A 16,743-nucleotide genomic window follows, 5' to 3' on the forward strand; every position below is an offset into this window, starting at 1 on the left:
CAATCCCGGAAGCAATGGGCACAAGGCAGGGAACAACCCAGGATGGGGGGCCAGCCCATCGCAGGGCACACTCACACACCATTCACTCTCACATGCATTCCTATGGGCAATTTAGCAAGTCCAATTAGCCTCAGCATGTTTTTGGACTGTGGGGAGAAACTGTAGCACCCAGAGAAAACCCCACGACAAAATGGGGAGAACATGCAAACTCCACACAAATGTGACCCAGGCGGAGACTCGAACCCAGGTCCCAGAGGTGTGAGGCAACAGTGCTAACCACTGCACCACCATATGCTGCCCCTTATTGGATGATAATAGTATCAATTACCAGTGTTATATGGGTTTTTAGCGGGCATTTAGAACTTTGTGGCCAGTACCTGTAATGTGAAGTACACAAATATCTTATAATTTCTGTTTTTATATTGTTAATTTAACTCTATATTAAGTGTATAGATTAGTATAAAAAGATATTTATATTTTCAGAAATGCACATTCCTGACTCCCATACATATTTGACCATACATTCCTAAGCACATAAGTTAATGGGAGTCTAACTGAAAGAATGGTGTATTCATGTAAATGGTTATGCAAAATGTATGGAATATATGCGGTGGTATTTCACAATCCAATGATGGTAAACTCAGAGTAAAGCTTAAAACTAATTACAAAAACCTTTTATTGCATAGAAACGGCAAATAGTTACAAGCAATTCTTATTTAGGAAGCTTAAAATGACAGTAACTATACATAAAAAGTCGCATTATCACATATCCCTTCTATTATGTGTCACCAGAAAACAATATCACTTTAATTTAACAAACTGACTGGGTGTAACTCATTGTTGTCTGATGGTATACAATCAAACAACTCCTAGACCTTTTCCTAAGCTACGAGTAATGGCAAGAGATAGGCCTATATCTGCAAGTTATAACCTGTCAGGCACACTGAAGCAAGTGCCTGACAGGAATTCTTGAGAATGGCAAGGGAGCTGAAAATACACAAGGGAACCTACACATCAGTGTAGCTCCAGCTGGAAAAAATCCATATTGTAAACCAATGAATGGTCAAGATTTCTAAAAAGCTACAGTAATTGAACTCACTGGGAAACATTGGTAACCTAAATTTGACCTTAATTTTGACTGCATAAATATTATTGTTCACTGTAAACGTATATATACCGATTCTCATTTGGCTACTCAAAAATAAAGCAGTTAAACATGAATAAAAATCTTAGACTTATTTCTAAGGCAGATATTTTAGTCTGTGTCAGATATGTCTTAAGAGTGAGACTTTCCGAGGAGAGAAAGTGTAACAGAATAGCAACTGGATGAAACTCTACAAACTCCTGTGAAAATCTTCCTCTCACTTAAACTTGTAAAAGTAAATATGAGCTGTTCTTCCAATCTTCCAGGAAATGACAATGAAATTGAAATTAAATGCATTTCTCCTAGATTCTTGGTATTCTTACCGAGGCAGATACACTGAGCTATATATTTGATATAGGCACATTCTGAAATGCTTGATAGCTTAATAATTAAAATTAACTTTTTCAATGTCTCCAATTAGTGTTCTTGCCAAGTAGATTCCCACCATCTACAGTTGGAAGCAAGGAAAAGGGAAAATTCAAATTAAACAAAGGCATACAACAACAATGAAACAATGCAGAGAGGTTAGCCAGAAAGAACATGCTATGAAAGTGTAATTTTAATCAACTGGAAAATCTCCCAAAAAAAGTGGCCTGGGTCTTTATTAAGGAATATAACTTGAGGACGAAGATGTATTTTTGTAAAATGGTAAAATAAGTGGTTTCAAATTTTTTAGAACGTCTAATTATAAATGATTTCATTGTAAATTATTGCATCAATTTGATACAATATTACAATTTCTATACAATAAATGTACCAGGTGATGCTGCACTTGTATGGCCTGTTTAAGCTATTACTGGATTTCAAGAAAAACTAAAGCAATACATAGTATGAAGTCATACATGCTCATTTTACAGGCAAAACCTTTTTACAGTTAATATTATTTATGCAATTTATTTATTATTTAAGGAGGCAAACGTTTTGATTAGTTAACGCAAAGGATAAAAAATGAAACAGCAGTGAATGCCTTATGATGCTAATGAAATACATATTGAGAATATTCACTACGGGCACTAATTTACTAATTATAAGACACTGTACCGATCAACTAATATTTAGACTGCAACTGCATTTTGTCATTCATGAAGAAAAGAGTGGATAGTTTCCAAATGGGCAGTAAGACAATATTTTATCCCTAAACTGTATGTTTAAAGGTCAGAACCTGCAGCAAGGAGATGCCAATGAAGACCCCAGCCACAATGTAAATGTTCCGTGGCAGCCACTCCTCCAGCGCTACGATGCAGCCCTTCGTATAAATCTGGCTGCTCCAGTTTGCCTGAAAGGAAATTGAGTTTCATATGAGAAATCAGGTTTAAAAAATTCCTTCAAATTGTGTCTTTTTCTGGTTTTGTTCTCATATCGTTTTTTTTTTTTCTGTTGCAAACTGAGGAATTAGAAGAAATCACACAGTGTGTAATTTGACTGAGACATACTGTGTAGGTAACTTCACTTTGTAAACTGCAGTAAATTCATTGGAAGGTGGTAACTGGGAGAAACCGTTCATTGTTATGTTTTATTCAAAGTCCCCAAAACTATTCATGATGTTCAATTATGCAGTTTTGGAGACGTGTGTTTCAATAACCAGTTTGAAACTGAACTTTTGGTCTTGTGGGTTTAAGCAGTAACGGACAAAATGGGTTTAACAAAACAATTTAAGATTACAGTATATCCACTGAGCCACAGTGCCAAATAAACAGCATTGCTATGTTTGTATGCTGTATTTGCCTGCCGCAAGTCATTTATTCCTTTGGCAACCTTCTCCCCCCCCCCCCCCCCCCCGACTTGCTGCTTAAAAACAGAAAAAATGTGAGGCCCAGATTTCATGCCGAAAATCAAGATCCAGGGAACTTTTGCCCTTCTGCCCCATGAAAGGTAATTTAAGCTTACAGACAGGTTATTTTTTATAAACAATATTAGTTTATATTATATAATTAATAAGTATTCACATTACTTTTAAAACAATATGCAAAATACTATTATACCAAATAACGAATGGACAAAAATAAAGCTTTAACTTCATTTGGCAAATGTCACAAAGACCAGACCGCAGAGCTGTCCCTCATTTACCTGAAGACTCATTAACCTTCTGTTTAGGCCGTAGGGTGGGGGAGGTTCAGTCAGATGTGGATTTTAGCTCTTTTGTAAATCCATTAATAGGAATGTTTTCAGAATTTAATAACGTTCTTTTTAGCCTTTTTTAAAAGGAAAAATTAGGATGTAATTTACTTGTAACTTCTTGTTGGAGGAAATAAAAGTTTATGGTGACAATTTAAGGCGCATAGTTTATAAACAAATTCAAAAACATTTTCAGGAAAAATTGCAGCATTATGTTAAAAGAAACAGCGTCGTGAAGGGTGTTCTACACGTTTACTGTTGTCTGATTTTTTTAATTGAATAGCGCACACTCTGTGAATCATAACTGTGTTGTGTAAATCTAATTTTATACCTAATCTCGAGCCATCAGTTACGTATTGCTTAACATCAAATGTCTTTTCTATGTCGTTCCATGATCATAAAGGAACTCATTTTATATTTTTGGTTGCAAACTATAAATTTCATATTCAGTACAGGAGGAATTATTTTTATGCACAGTATATCATAGTAGTGAAACATAAAATTGTTCAAGGATTTTAATAGGCTTTACCGGTGGTGCTCTTGTGTCATAACCACACTGGGTATTCACAACAGAGTCCTGAGTAGAAAGTGAAACAGAGAATTATAGAACATGATTTTAAAAATCTTGTTACTGGAAAATGTCAATACTCATAACTGGGATAAATGCACAGACAGACGGAGATGAGACTTAGTAACAGCTGTTTACTGTTTAATACAGTAAAATTAGACAAGTTTGTATACGGACCTGACGCGGGCCAGTGACACAGCAGGAGAAGGGAACTCCGCAACGCTCCCTGCTGAGGTTGCCAGGTGTGCAATTGAAGTACATATTCTGATCCCAGTCATTTGGGTTTACGGCACCACAACACTGGTTCTGTGATTAGAGATCATTTCATTAATCGTGCTGTATTTTTTGAAGGTACGTTTTGATGCTTAGCCGCTACTTGCATTCAATACAACTTAAGAAGTTTTATACATTCATTCAACTGAATTCTACTGCCGGAGATATTCAAGAACCTTCTTCAGTGGTACCGTATCTGGGCCCCTCATGGCACTTGAAGGGAAGCACTTCAAGTCCATGCTCCTAAATACTCTCTAGTCTCCAACAAATTCCACGATAAAATGCCGATTGCAAGAAGAAAAATCAAACTTATGTCAAACGCAAAAAGGAATCATGAGTTATACATATTTTCCTGCTGTGTTTTTAAACAATTCTCCAAGGCGAAAAATCTTGAAAAACATAATATTTGTATCTTCCATTAAGAATTTTAATTTCAATACCAGTTCGCCACACCCTATAGCTAGTAAGTAGAATATGTTAGCAGCTGCTTCAAAAATGTACACAAATGAAAATGATCTCCATGCATCCATGCGACTTATCCAGTACAGGGTAACAGTGAACTGGGAGTCTAAGCCAGGAAGCACAGGGCACCTTGGATGGGGTGCCAGTGCAATGCAGGGCAGAGACTCATATTAACTACACACTATGGGAAATGGGAGTCAACAATTCACCTAACCATATGTTAATTAATATTAAATAAATAATAAATAATAAAATCTCATCACAACATGTGTTTTTGAGCAAACATGTCTGATTTTGACAATATCCTATCAAGTTATCGAAGCGTGATGCTTATGGGCTCTTTTTCAAACAATGTTAAAAGAAATTCTGTGCTTTGGTGGTTCCTAAATCTTTTATTTTCATCAGGAGTTTGCTTTCGTAATGTAAGAGAATTTCCCCACTGGGATTAATAAAGCAATTCTGATTCTAGCCATGCATTGTAATAGTCCTCAACTATGTATAGTAAAGGGCTAAATGAAGCCTGCCTATGAAATATGACTTGGGGTAGGTTGTCTGTGTAGCTTCCTATAGCTTAAAAGCGGAGAAACAAAAACACGAAGGACTCACCAATCTTTGTAATGAATCGATGAGGTTCTGAAGGTCAATGTCTTCCCGGTAGGCCTTCACATTGGTCAGGAAGAAATCATTAATCCATTTCTTTAAAGGATCCTTGAAAACGAAGGCTAGCACAGCCGCCGTCAACTCCAGTAAGAAGATGAAACCGATGACTACGGTAAACTGAAAGACAAATGAAAGCCCTCGTGCTAAAAAAGATTCTGTCATTATTACAGAAACAGATTCTGATTCTAAGAGGGATGGATGGAACTACAAGAAACCCACATACTTAGTAACATAACAATTGCTGTTTACATACACTTAAAATACAATTATAATTACAATTAAATTAGACAGCCACAGCAAATATTAATGGAAAAAGACACGTAACCTGTAAGTTAGAGCTTATCAACAACTTTTAAGTACAGAGGCAGCAATCACTTAGCTGTGTTCAGCAACACGTTAGCTTTTTAAAAATCATTTCCAATTGCCAGCATTAAAAAGTACGTTTCCCTTACAAAGATGATAAGCTATATGAGCCCGTTTTTATTCAGTGATTCTGAACTCCGCTTTCACACTAACTAAATCACTGGAGATCCATTTCCAGTATCAATTCCACGCTAACAACAGGAAGGCCTTCCGAAATGAGGAAAATGAGCAGGCCTGCATCAAAAAGGAGTGCAGAAGAGAGGAGTCAGAACTCACAAACTTCAGAAGGCAGATGTTCTCACGCAGTGCCCCTACACACCCAGCAAATCCTAGGATGAACGTGACACCTCCCACTACCAGCACCAACCACACTGGGTCAAATCCATGTGACCGTGTTACTTGGGTGAGGTCCAGCAGCACTCCCTGGTGGAAATCAGACACATGGTAACATAATTCAGTACCATTCATATACGTCACATGTTTTTATCATAATAAGGATGTGGGGTACGGGTGGGTAATCTTATCCAGAAAGGAAGGTTTTGTGTATGGGTCTTCGGCGCAACTCCCTAATTATATCACTAACTACACAACTGATTAGCTGAACAGTTCTCACACCTGGGTTTGAACAGCTGACCTAATGTTTATCCCAAAAAGCAGCAAACACACTGACTCTTTGCAAGATAGGACTGCCCACCCCTGACATAGCGTTAAATGCTGCATGCCGTGTAAAGTTGTCCTCATTTGTTTATGGGTCAAGTCCCAGTTTTGTCTTTTCTAAGAGTTAAGAGCAGTCACTCTGTGAATTTCAGTATTCAAAACTAAAAGTGAAATGTGCTTTGTTAGTTCTGAGTAACTAGCAAATATGACACATCGCTATACCACAAACCGTTATCATGAGTTTTAACGTTAAAGTCAAAATTAAAGTGACAGAAGGCAGAACTGTAAAAAAATAAATAAATAAAATAAAATAAACAAAGACAGACTTTTTGTGCTATATTTACAATCAGGGCTAATTCTTTAATGCACTGGAATGAATAGTGAGGTCTGTGTGATACACTCCCCCCTTTTCACAAACACTGGCTTATACAGATTCTGGAGTCACATGGTTAATACACTCACATTATGTCCATATCAATGTGAATCCACCCATTCAGATATTTGCAGGAAATGTTTATCCAGCATAAATTATATGCTGGATGCAATGATGGTTACTTACTGGATGTGATGCCATTACAAGGTACTGGCATCTATATCAGCTCCGTCATGCAGTTACGTAAATGGTAGCTTACAATTAGTATTTTGACAGTGGAACAAAACTGACAACACAAAGAATACAACTGGGTCATACGGTAGCAATGTAATCATTCAAACTTTAATATAAAAAAAAGTCTAAAAATCTAATCTATTCAGCTGACCCAGTTTCACACTAACCCATGATGGAGCAGAAATACCATTAAAAAAAAAAGAAAAAGCAGCAAACTATATATTTAAAAATGACAAAAAAAAATACATCAAATTTTCTCAATCGTACCTTTTCACTCCAAGCCCAGAAGCCAATAGCAATAAATGCTGCTCCAGCCAACTGCAAAGAGATAAGTAATAAGTCAAAAGCATCATGAAACTTTATTTGCATTCATATAGAAAAATGTTTGTTTTTAAAAATACTGACGTACACCATGTTCACTCTTCCATCGTGGAGACATTTTAATCATTTACGATCTAAGATCAAGTCACAAACCCCTAATTAGTATTTTTAGACAATTCCATCTGGCACATGGAACTATGGACTATATGTTATTTACTGTTTGTTTCTTAATTGACTGAATGATTTGGCACACACTTTTATCCAAAGCACACAAGCTGGTGACAAAGAGCAGGGTTAGCCATTAGCTACAGCAATTACAGGCAAGGGTCTTGCTCAAGAGCTGAATTGTGAACTTATGGTCACATATGCAACCTTTTACGGAGAATGTGCAATTTAAAATTTCACCTGGTCTCCTCTTTGCCAATCAATATATCCGTACATATATGGTAAAATGCATGAAACCGTGATGTTAAAGCGAAGCTGTGGTGTTAAAAATGGAAGTAGACTGTAGCTGATTATGGGAAAAACAAAAAAAAACAAAAAGAGGAGGAAGCTGGTGGAGAAGCAGTGCCACACAAGTGACAACGAGAGTCAGGTTATTAAAGCCACTTTTCAGATTCAAATATTTTGCAGTACTTTTTCGTGCATTTGACATTCGTGGTTTCAGTCAGTTTGTCGAAATATCGCAGAATCTCAGGCGTCCCGCAAGCCAAAAATAATACTGAAAATGATCTGGGTTGCATTTAATATATAAATATTACTAATAAATAATATTTAAGTTTATACTAAAAATCCTGGCTTGAGTACGCCACCTTTGTCGCGGTAACCAGCCTTACTCACCGCCGAATCTCACGATTCTCTCAGTGACTTTGAAACTTTTCATTGTTGTTCATTTTGCATTTTTAAAAATGAGTCCAAAATATAGTGCTTCCAGTGAGTACAGTAGTAATTTTGTACACAGAGGCATATTTTAGATGGTTTATATATTACATGAAGAAGTCTTGATCGAGAACGACAAAGTAATGACATGCCTAAACCAGAGAGCCACATATCACCCCAAAAAAACTTAAATTTTATCTGAAAACAAATATTAAATTATAACATTAAGACATAAGCCCAAAACTTACCCAGAAGACAATGTTATAGCTGAACAATAAGTACTTGTAGCAACAGCTGACTTCTGATTTCTCATATCTGTAATAGTGCATCTTCCACCGTTTCGCTGTGAAGAGACACAACATTGACGTTTTCATGTTGTTATGCAGTGTTTGGTTTCCTTCAAAAATAATGCTGTGCATCATTCAACTTTTGCTCAACTTTTGTCTTATCTGTCTACAGTATTATTGTGAAACATCAAGGCAGCTTTAGGAAAAATGAATTTTAACAAATAATTTCCTCCAGCTACCATAAATACCATGGCTCCAGTGTTTTTCGTATCTTATTCATTATTGCATGAGTGCAAGAGACACTTGCAGACACATAAAACAAACAAGACAAAATAATAGGGTGATCTTTGCTGCACTGCATGGCCACGGGCACTTCATGCACTTTAGGGTCACTCCAGTTATCGGTAATTTGCCGTTACATTTAAAACGGTACGGTATCATCATTTTGCTAATTTTGGTACTTAACGTTTTCTTACTGCTTTCTTCACTGTATTCTGAAATATACCTTTAAGAGTTCACTCCCTGTCCGCCCATTAACACTAAACCAGCGGCTGGTGGGTGTTATTTAAGTCTAACTCTTAGCACTGAAAGAGCTCTGAAAGCGTGAAGGTAGAGCTGAGAAAAAATATCACGGCTTCGGCATCAGTCCAAACAGTTCCGAAACTTGCTAAAATGAAACATGGAGATGTTTCATGTTTTGGGCAAGTGATAGTGTATTTGTACAGGGAACTCCAGGAATGGAAGGTATGCATGATTACCACATATATATGCTGAAAATAAGATTGTCTAAATGACAATATTTTGTATGGTTAGGGTGACCAAAAATTGTGCCTGGCCAGCATTTAAAAAGTACCCGGGATTTTTAATTATTTTTGTTGCACGGAGCTCCTAAGAGGTCAGGGTGGGAAAATTATCTTTTTTTAATAGTTTTGTGTTCCCTTTCGCATTACTAATAATAACTGTATTTTGTCTGTTTAAAATATAAAAGGCAGAGTTAAAGTTATGGTAAAATGTGCTTTAAGCATTAAACTATGGAGGACAATGCGCTTTATACAACTTTCATATTGTGTTTTTATATGTATTCATTAATCACTGCATGGTGTCCATTCACCACCATTTTTTTTAAGATAGACAGCTGGGCTACTGATAGTGAAAATTCGGCCATAAAGAAATCTGGAAAACCAAGGGGTTTTGCTTGCTTCTGTTGAAAGACATTACAGCCAGAAAACCGAATATAAAGCTAACTTTACCGTAGTGTCATATTTAAGGTTTAAACTCAAACCCACTTTCTGGAATATTTCTGGGTAGATCCACATATTCCCACATACATCATCAAGCTAGAATACCAGGGAGGTGTACCCAAAAGCAGGTTTGGGTTTAAACCTTAACTATCACACTAAGTTTTGAATTTAATCCATTGTTCATTTTCAAAAGCCCGATTGATAAATACCACACACAAAAAACATGTGCTTTTTCACCATAAAACTTTCGATGTTTATTAATTTAATCAGTTTGTGTCAATATTTATTTATTTATTGCATTGGTAAGGAACTGGCACCGTTATCAATCTACCATGCCAGGTACCATACCAAACCCTAAAACTTCGGTACCGAACCAACCCTAATGCATCGATTGAATGCTGTGATAATGTGCGCGGCAAGTCATCGATCACGTGAAATGACAGACCATACCATCAGGTTGGGAATGGGTGGTCTACAGAGCACAGAGATGAGAGCAGAACACGAACAGCAGAAAACAAGATGAGTGGCATTCCCAAGCCCAACACAAGTCAAGTAGGTTTATTGTCAGTTCAGTCATATACACAGTTCATAGTGAAACAAAATATTGTTCCTCCAGGACTATGGTGCAATTCAAATAAGAAAAAAAAAAACAGAAAACACCACCAGACTACACAAGTGCAGGCAGGACAGAACTATACAGAGTGCAAGGAGAGCAAAGAGAGAGAGTGCAAGATACACAAAAGAGCAACAATACAACATTACAGGGCACAACATATGCAGTGCAGCTGACAAAAGCAGTAACAGTACCAGCTTGAATGAATACCGTAAAATGACAGATACTGTAATGCTAGCAGCAGGGGTGTGCAAAAAATGCAAGACTGAGGTAGACAGCAATAAATAAATGTACAAACAATAGCAGCACCATTTGTGATTCGGTCTGAAATAAGTACCTTTTGGATGCATTTGAACAGACAACAGAAAGGCAGAATGTGGAATTTGTAAGATAAAACTACCATTCCAAGTACGATCTACTAACAACCTTCACTGGAGTATCAGAACTGTACTGCACCAGGTGTACTGCATTTGGTGTTTGTGGCAAAATGCTAATTTACAACATACAATACACATGGATAATAGGGTTTAATGTTTTTACACACCAATCGTAGGTCAAAACATGGCTGAATTTGGCTGAATTATAGAAGCCAGAAGTGGTACTAAATGAAGAGCCTTTTGGGTGCAAAAATAGCTGGCTTATTGCTGAACTGAGTCAAATGATCCAGCTCATTAAAAAGAGCCGGAATTCCCCTCATTCAGGAGAACAGCATCACTATTCAGTTTAGTCCATTTACACAGTACCTGGGGGGGCAGTGCACAAAGCAGGATTTCTCAGATATCTGGGAAAACTAGAGTCACGATTGTCCAATAAGAGTTTAGCTAAGGAGCATTCCTATTTCACAGTCTTGACTTCTAACTTGTACTACAGGCAAGTTGTCCAAGCTAACTGACAAATCCTAGGGGGTGTTCTACAAATCAGGGTTTCTCAGTTAGCTGGGCTAACTTAAGCTAGAAGCCATGACGGTGAAATAGGAACGCTCCTTACCATTACTCTTATTGTGACAAGGACGTGATTCGAGTTATTCCACCTAAATGAGAAATCCTGTTTTCTGGAACACCCCCACCCTCCAGGCTGGATGGAGGCCAAACCTACCTTGAGTCTTGATTTCTTAGGAAATGATCAGGCATGCACCATTTCATCAGAGCTCTATTGTGAAAAAAAAACACACAGTTTTGGCATTTTTATAAGGCAAAGTAACTCAAACCAACACCTAAATGCTCATGTGTCAACTGACTCCATTTTCACCCTTTCACAGACAGTACTGAAATATGAATTTGCGCTTGCAGGACAATACTGGCAATAAACAAACAATGTCGGAAATAAATCTGGGAAAAATACAACTGTTGGAGTGTTATTTGACCGAAGATTTAATCATTTTTTAAAGCACTACATGCAGGAATGTAGGATCTTAAAGACCACCATTTTTATTTTTTAACTAAGCATGTATTTGCGTTTAAAGCACTGTTTTACTAACTCCCAAAGGACTAATGCCAGAGGACGCGTTAAAAAAAACTTAATTCTATATTTCAGCTTTAACATATGGTTTTATTATTATTTTCATCAAAGCAGTTTCATGCAGCATTAGAAACGTGTAGCCAGCTAATGAAGTGAAAGGTTACAAATAAACAGGCAGTGAGACATTTTAGTTAACTCTTCAGTTCCCAATAGATAAACACGTTGCGAAAGGTAGTGCGTGAGCTAGTTAGTGTGTGTCTTTTAAAAGTGTAAATATACTTTTTCTTTTGCAAATTCTTCGCTTCTGGTTAAGTATAAATACGATTTAATCTCATACTTGAATAGTCTGCCAAAATATCTATACTAGACTGCAGTATTGATTTCCGGATTATCGAAAGTTCTGAGACTTGGAGCAGTTCGCTAGCTTACAACTATAAATATTAAACGGTATTTCTTTGCACGTAAACGAAGAATTCCATAAGTAATGCCAAGTTTATTAACGGTAAAGACTGTTGTAGAGTGGAAACAGTGATTCTCTCTATACATCTTTGTTATGCCGACTTGTTGCACGCCACAACCCAGCACATACGAAAGAGTAAATTAATTACAACCAAAAGGAAACTCAGAACTTTAATATGAAGATTCCGCATCAGTGGGCTGGTAAAATGCGTTTTTATTTGAAAATTTACACACTTACTTGCGCTCTTCCGCCACATATACTGGTTACACGATTTTTTTTCCCCCCCAGATATCTTTAGTTTCGGTATTACTCCAAAATCAGACGTGACGCAATTAGGTCTCCGCCTAGGGGTGTGTGTCGCATGTGCAACGCTGGGCCCGAATTCGGATAATATATATATATATATATATATTCCCAGTATTGTCCATTTACATAACAGCAATTTTATGCACAAAACTCAATTCTCAGTATATTCACTTATATTCATGTATTGTTGATAATTCCCACATATGTGTGATTTAAGATGTCACCTGTTTTCTTTTTCTAAGAAATAATCCACATAATTAAACTACCCCCCCCCCATTCACTATTAAAATTTTATTTTCCTTTCATGAGCTTTGACATGCCTGAAAACAGTCCTCAATCCACCTAGTGTACAAATCTGCAGAGATGAAAATGGCTGCATTTCAACAATAGATCAAGGCATTTTCCATGGGATTTTTTGTCAGTCCAGTAGGCCCGGGCCACTCTGGCTGAAGCACCTCCAGGATATCTTCCAGAACTTGGCCTGACAGATCAGGAAGTGGTGCCTGATTCAAAGGTTCTGAAGAACTGGGCGCAGCAGATACCAGGCAGTCCAATGTAGCAGCCTCCCAGGGGTCACTGTACTGCCAACAATAAGCAGAATCGGTGATGTCATCCTTACCTACAGCCCAGCACCCAGAGTCTAGTGTTGCAGGGGCTTCTGACTGGGCATCATAGTGGTCAAAAAGGGAGTGTTTGTCAGCCTGAGTTGAGCAGAGGATGGTACCATGGGAGTTGTAATTTCGTAGGTGTTGTAACGTGGCAGAGTCCCACAGAGTGTCAGGATACTGTAGACTTTCCATTAGGTACTGTTGTTTTATTGGGAGAAGACTAGCACTGGTATCTTTCAGTATGCCCTCTGTGTGTCCATAGAAGTAGCTAGAATATTCCAGTGAACGCTGGTGATTGAAAAAAGAGTCATCATTCCACTCTTCCTTTATCTGGGTGTGGATGACTGGCTGTAGAGTAGGATGCTTTAGATTCAGTGATTCCTGTGCTGTAAGCAAGGCAGGTTGCACGTTCTCTCCCACTGCCTGGTGGTTTGAGTAAATGGCTTGGCCTTGTTTCCTTGTACCCTTGTACTTCAAAGTTCTGGCTCTCCTATTCTGGAACCACACCTGGGAAAAAATTATGAAATAAACAACAGAATAATACATATTCACATACAACCAACTGTAATTGAAATACTTCAAATGCTTATATTAATGATTATCCAAACATATTACAACAGTCACATCGATTACAGTCAGAGTCTCCTCAGCTAATTTATTATTTAGTATCTTGTATTGTTGCTACTGTTCAGTTTTGTAGATAGATCTTGACACCATAGTTTGACACAAACCAAGTGCACTATTGACTATTCATACGAAGAGTCTCCATGTAATTATAACCTTATTCCTGTCTTGTTGAAGCGTTTTCTATTCCTTGATGAAGCAATTTACTGTAATATTTATTATATTAGATGTCATAGATGCTAAAGCATGTATGCGTGTGTCTCTGCATTTCCAAGTGCTACAAACTTTTTGTGTTTGTCAGTGTAATACAGAAGGGCACAAACCTGGATGCGTGACTCAGGCAGGCCTGTCGCCTGGGACAGACTCTCTCGCAGGCTAATGCCAGGATATGGATTCATCTCAAACGTGGCGCGCAGCAAGTCCACGTGCTCCTGAGAGAAGCTTGTCCGCTTCCGGCGACTGGCCGCTCGGGACTGGGTGGGTGGAACTTTTTGGCTGAACATACCTGAAACATAAAACACAAAGTGGTGTCAAAGTGTGATCTGTTACCAGGCCCAGAGAACCTTTATATTACTATATCATGTTAATGAAATATGCTATTTATTAGGCAGCCATTATAATGTCACTTATTTTTTGTTTTTTATTTTTTTTGTTTTATATATATATAATATTGAAACACAATCATTATTTGGTTATAATAATATTCACGATGTTTTCTTACCATTGTTTGACTCTTTCCACATGCTGTTGGGATGAACTGAGAAGGCCGACTGTATCTGTGATGAACACCAAGTATCTTGGTCTTTCTCTAATGCCGGTGAGTTCGTAAATGTCTGCTTGTGGTCACAGGCAAACCCTTTTATACCGTCCTCTCACAACAACCCGACAGAGAAAGGCTTAGTGCTTGTTTTATCTGCACTGCGGAAGGTTAAGGCTTTGGGCTCTTTGAAAGGTAGTGGTGATTTCACACTCTGATAGGCTGCAAACTCCACGATCCACACCTTAACCCAGCCTTCAAAGACTCCACACTCACAAGTAACATGGAAAAAGTTCTTACCAGTTGTATGATTCAGTTTTATATTTTCAGATCTAGATTTTCAAGATGATCTTACACATATTGGTATCATGCATTTATTTCTTTTCCATCAAACCAATTTTCATAACCGCTGATCCAACAGAGCCATGGTATTAACTTAGAAGCACTGGCCACAAGCTTAGAGTACAAGATGAGTTCGTTACTTTTGTGATCCTTTCTTTACCTTATTTATATAATAAGTTGATTATTAGTTGATTCGACAATGTGAAAAAAGTTCTAATGTACTTAAAATTTATGAAGAGGAATCACAGTTACAGCAATAAAAGAACCAATTTATTAAGCGAAATGGTTTTAAACCTAAATAATGTTAAATAAATGGTAAATAATGTTAAGTCAGTAAAAAGGCACATATACATGACATACAAAGAGTAATATTAATCTGCCAGTTATAACAGGGTAAATTAAAAGAAAAACAGATTATGTCAAAACCCAACTGCAGCTTTTAGATTTAAATGAGCTCAGTTTTTAAAGGTAAAAAGCTGATCTATTGTAGGTCCAAGTGATAAACTTGTCAATACAGTTATGTGTTGTTTAGAATAGCTTTATATTATAATTGTATTGCAAACAAGCACAGCTGAGCATTTAATCAATAAAACAAAAGACTTTATAAAATCATTAACTAACACACCCATTAGTAAAATGCTCTAAGCTAATCAGTTGCAATGTCCTTGAAGAAAACCTTTTCCTTAAGTATTTCTTAAGTTTTATTTGAACACAGAGCATAATCAACCATCAAAAATACAAAAATACGGGTGATTAACTGTTGATTAATTGTTCTTCTTTAGGTCAAGCTCTTGGGGTGAGAGGACAAGCAACTTGTGCAGTGAAGTGGCCAACTTGTGCTGACTTGTTTAGACGTAGGACAAAAATATTGCAGGTACTTGTAAATAAACATATTTCATTGCTAATAGTATTGTTTGATTTGCTTTGTTATTCCTGTTTCATTTTATCGTGTTATTAAATCAACTGGCTATAGTGGAGTAACACACCAATAAAAACAAATGCAATGGAAGAGCATTTGGTAATTGTTATATTGTCTTGTACTATCTTACTCCGTCTGAACTATTCATTGCTGTACAAGCAAGTAGTTAATCCACTATGGGTAAAATCTCAATATAATGACAAGGAATATTAAATTCTGGTTATTCGATGGATAATCTTAAAATATTATGTTAATAAAGAGGAATTTAAAAAATACTGGCTTACATGAGATATTTTATATAATTAGATTTGCACTTAATTGAAACATGACTCATGAAGATATTGTCTAATGAATATTTAAAACAATAGTTTTATCATGGCATGTACATTTGTGTAAGTTAGTTTCAAAATGGTTTGTATATTTTTGCAATTATCTTTTTAAGAACTGTGCACACATTCGCTGCACACCAACAGGGACAATCGGCACTGGGTAGGCTAATGGTAGCTATGGTTAGTCAAAAGGAACCACATGGACACAGCTGGCGGACGCTAATTGCTTGAACTAGAGGGTGGTACCATTTTCTCTAGCGCTGCCTGGGGAGAAACTCCAGAGATGTAATGAGAATGCTCTCCCTGCCCATGTGCCTATTGGAGCGCGAAGTCATCCAGTATTAGAAAGCCAAACTGCGTTTAAGGGCAAGAATTACATTACTGGATATGCCATTGAAAGATGAATGTATTCTAGCAGCTTTCCTGGATTATCCACAATGCTGAATTGAATCAAGCCCTCTTATTACAGGTCAAGACCTGAACCTGTGTATATGTGGATTGTAATTTTCGCTATTGGTGCTTAACTGGGAGAGTCATCACATAGTTATAGATCTTTATCATCCTCCACAAAAGAGCAGACATACTTAATCATAATTATATTAAAACTCTTTAGCAAAATATCTCCACCTGTTTTTTAGCTACAGGCAAGACCGTAGATATGGAGTCAATACTGGGCGGACTAAAACCATAATTATAATATATACTGGGGGGGGGGGGGGGGGGCATTGTGAGCACTTCTGAATATTGGGG

General features: G+C 37.2%; 1 protein-coding gene across 1 annotated transcript; it reads right to left on the bottom strand.

The window, feature by feature from the left end:
* Window positions 1–646: 646 nt before the first annotated feature.
* Window positions 647–12,463, bottom strand: tspan14 (tetraspanin 14). The gene is made up of 10 exons (XM_049008408.1): window positions 12,346–12,463; window positions 11,286–11,339; window positions 8,298–8,392; window positions 7,117–7,167; window positions 5,862–6,008; window positions 5,169–5,339; window positions 4,005–4,133; window positions 3,789–3,836; window positions 2,307–2,420; window positions 647–1,592 (listed from the first exon to the last, which is right to left on the bottom strand). Exons 3-10 carry the CDS (start codon window positions 8,376–8,378, stop codon window positions 1,527–1,529), a joined length of 807 nt encoding a protein of 268 aa, XP_048864365.1. The 5' UTR covers window positions 8,379–8,392; window positions 11,286–11,339; window positions 12,346–12,463; the 3' UTR covers window positions 647–1,526.
* Between the last annotated feature and the right edge of the window lie 4,280 nt (window positions 12,464–16,743).

The sequence above is a fragment of the Brienomyrus brachyistius genome, chromosome 3 (genome assembly GCF_023856365.1).
Source record: "Brienomyrus brachyistius isolate T26 chromosome 3, BBRACH_0.4, whole genome shotgun sequence".
Classification (NCBI taxonomy): Eukaryota; Metazoa; Chordata; class Actinopteri; order Osteoglossiformes; family Mormyridae; genus Brienomyrus; species Brienomyrus brachyistius.

Bases quoted from the DNA above. Each gene is read 5' to 3' on its own strand.
- tspan14 (XM_049008408.1), bottom strand. From the start codon at position 8,378: ATGCACTATTACAGATATGAGAAATCAGAAGTCAGCTGTTGCTACAAG. The intron at 4,134-5,168 runs GTGAGTCCTTCG...CTCTAATCACAG, and splicing joins TCGATTCATTACAAAGATTG to AACCAGTGTTGTGGTGCCGT. The intron at 2,421-3,788 runs GTAAAGCCTATT...ATTTCCTTTCAG, and splicing joins ATGACACAAGAGCACCACCG to GCAAACTGGAGCAGCCAGAT.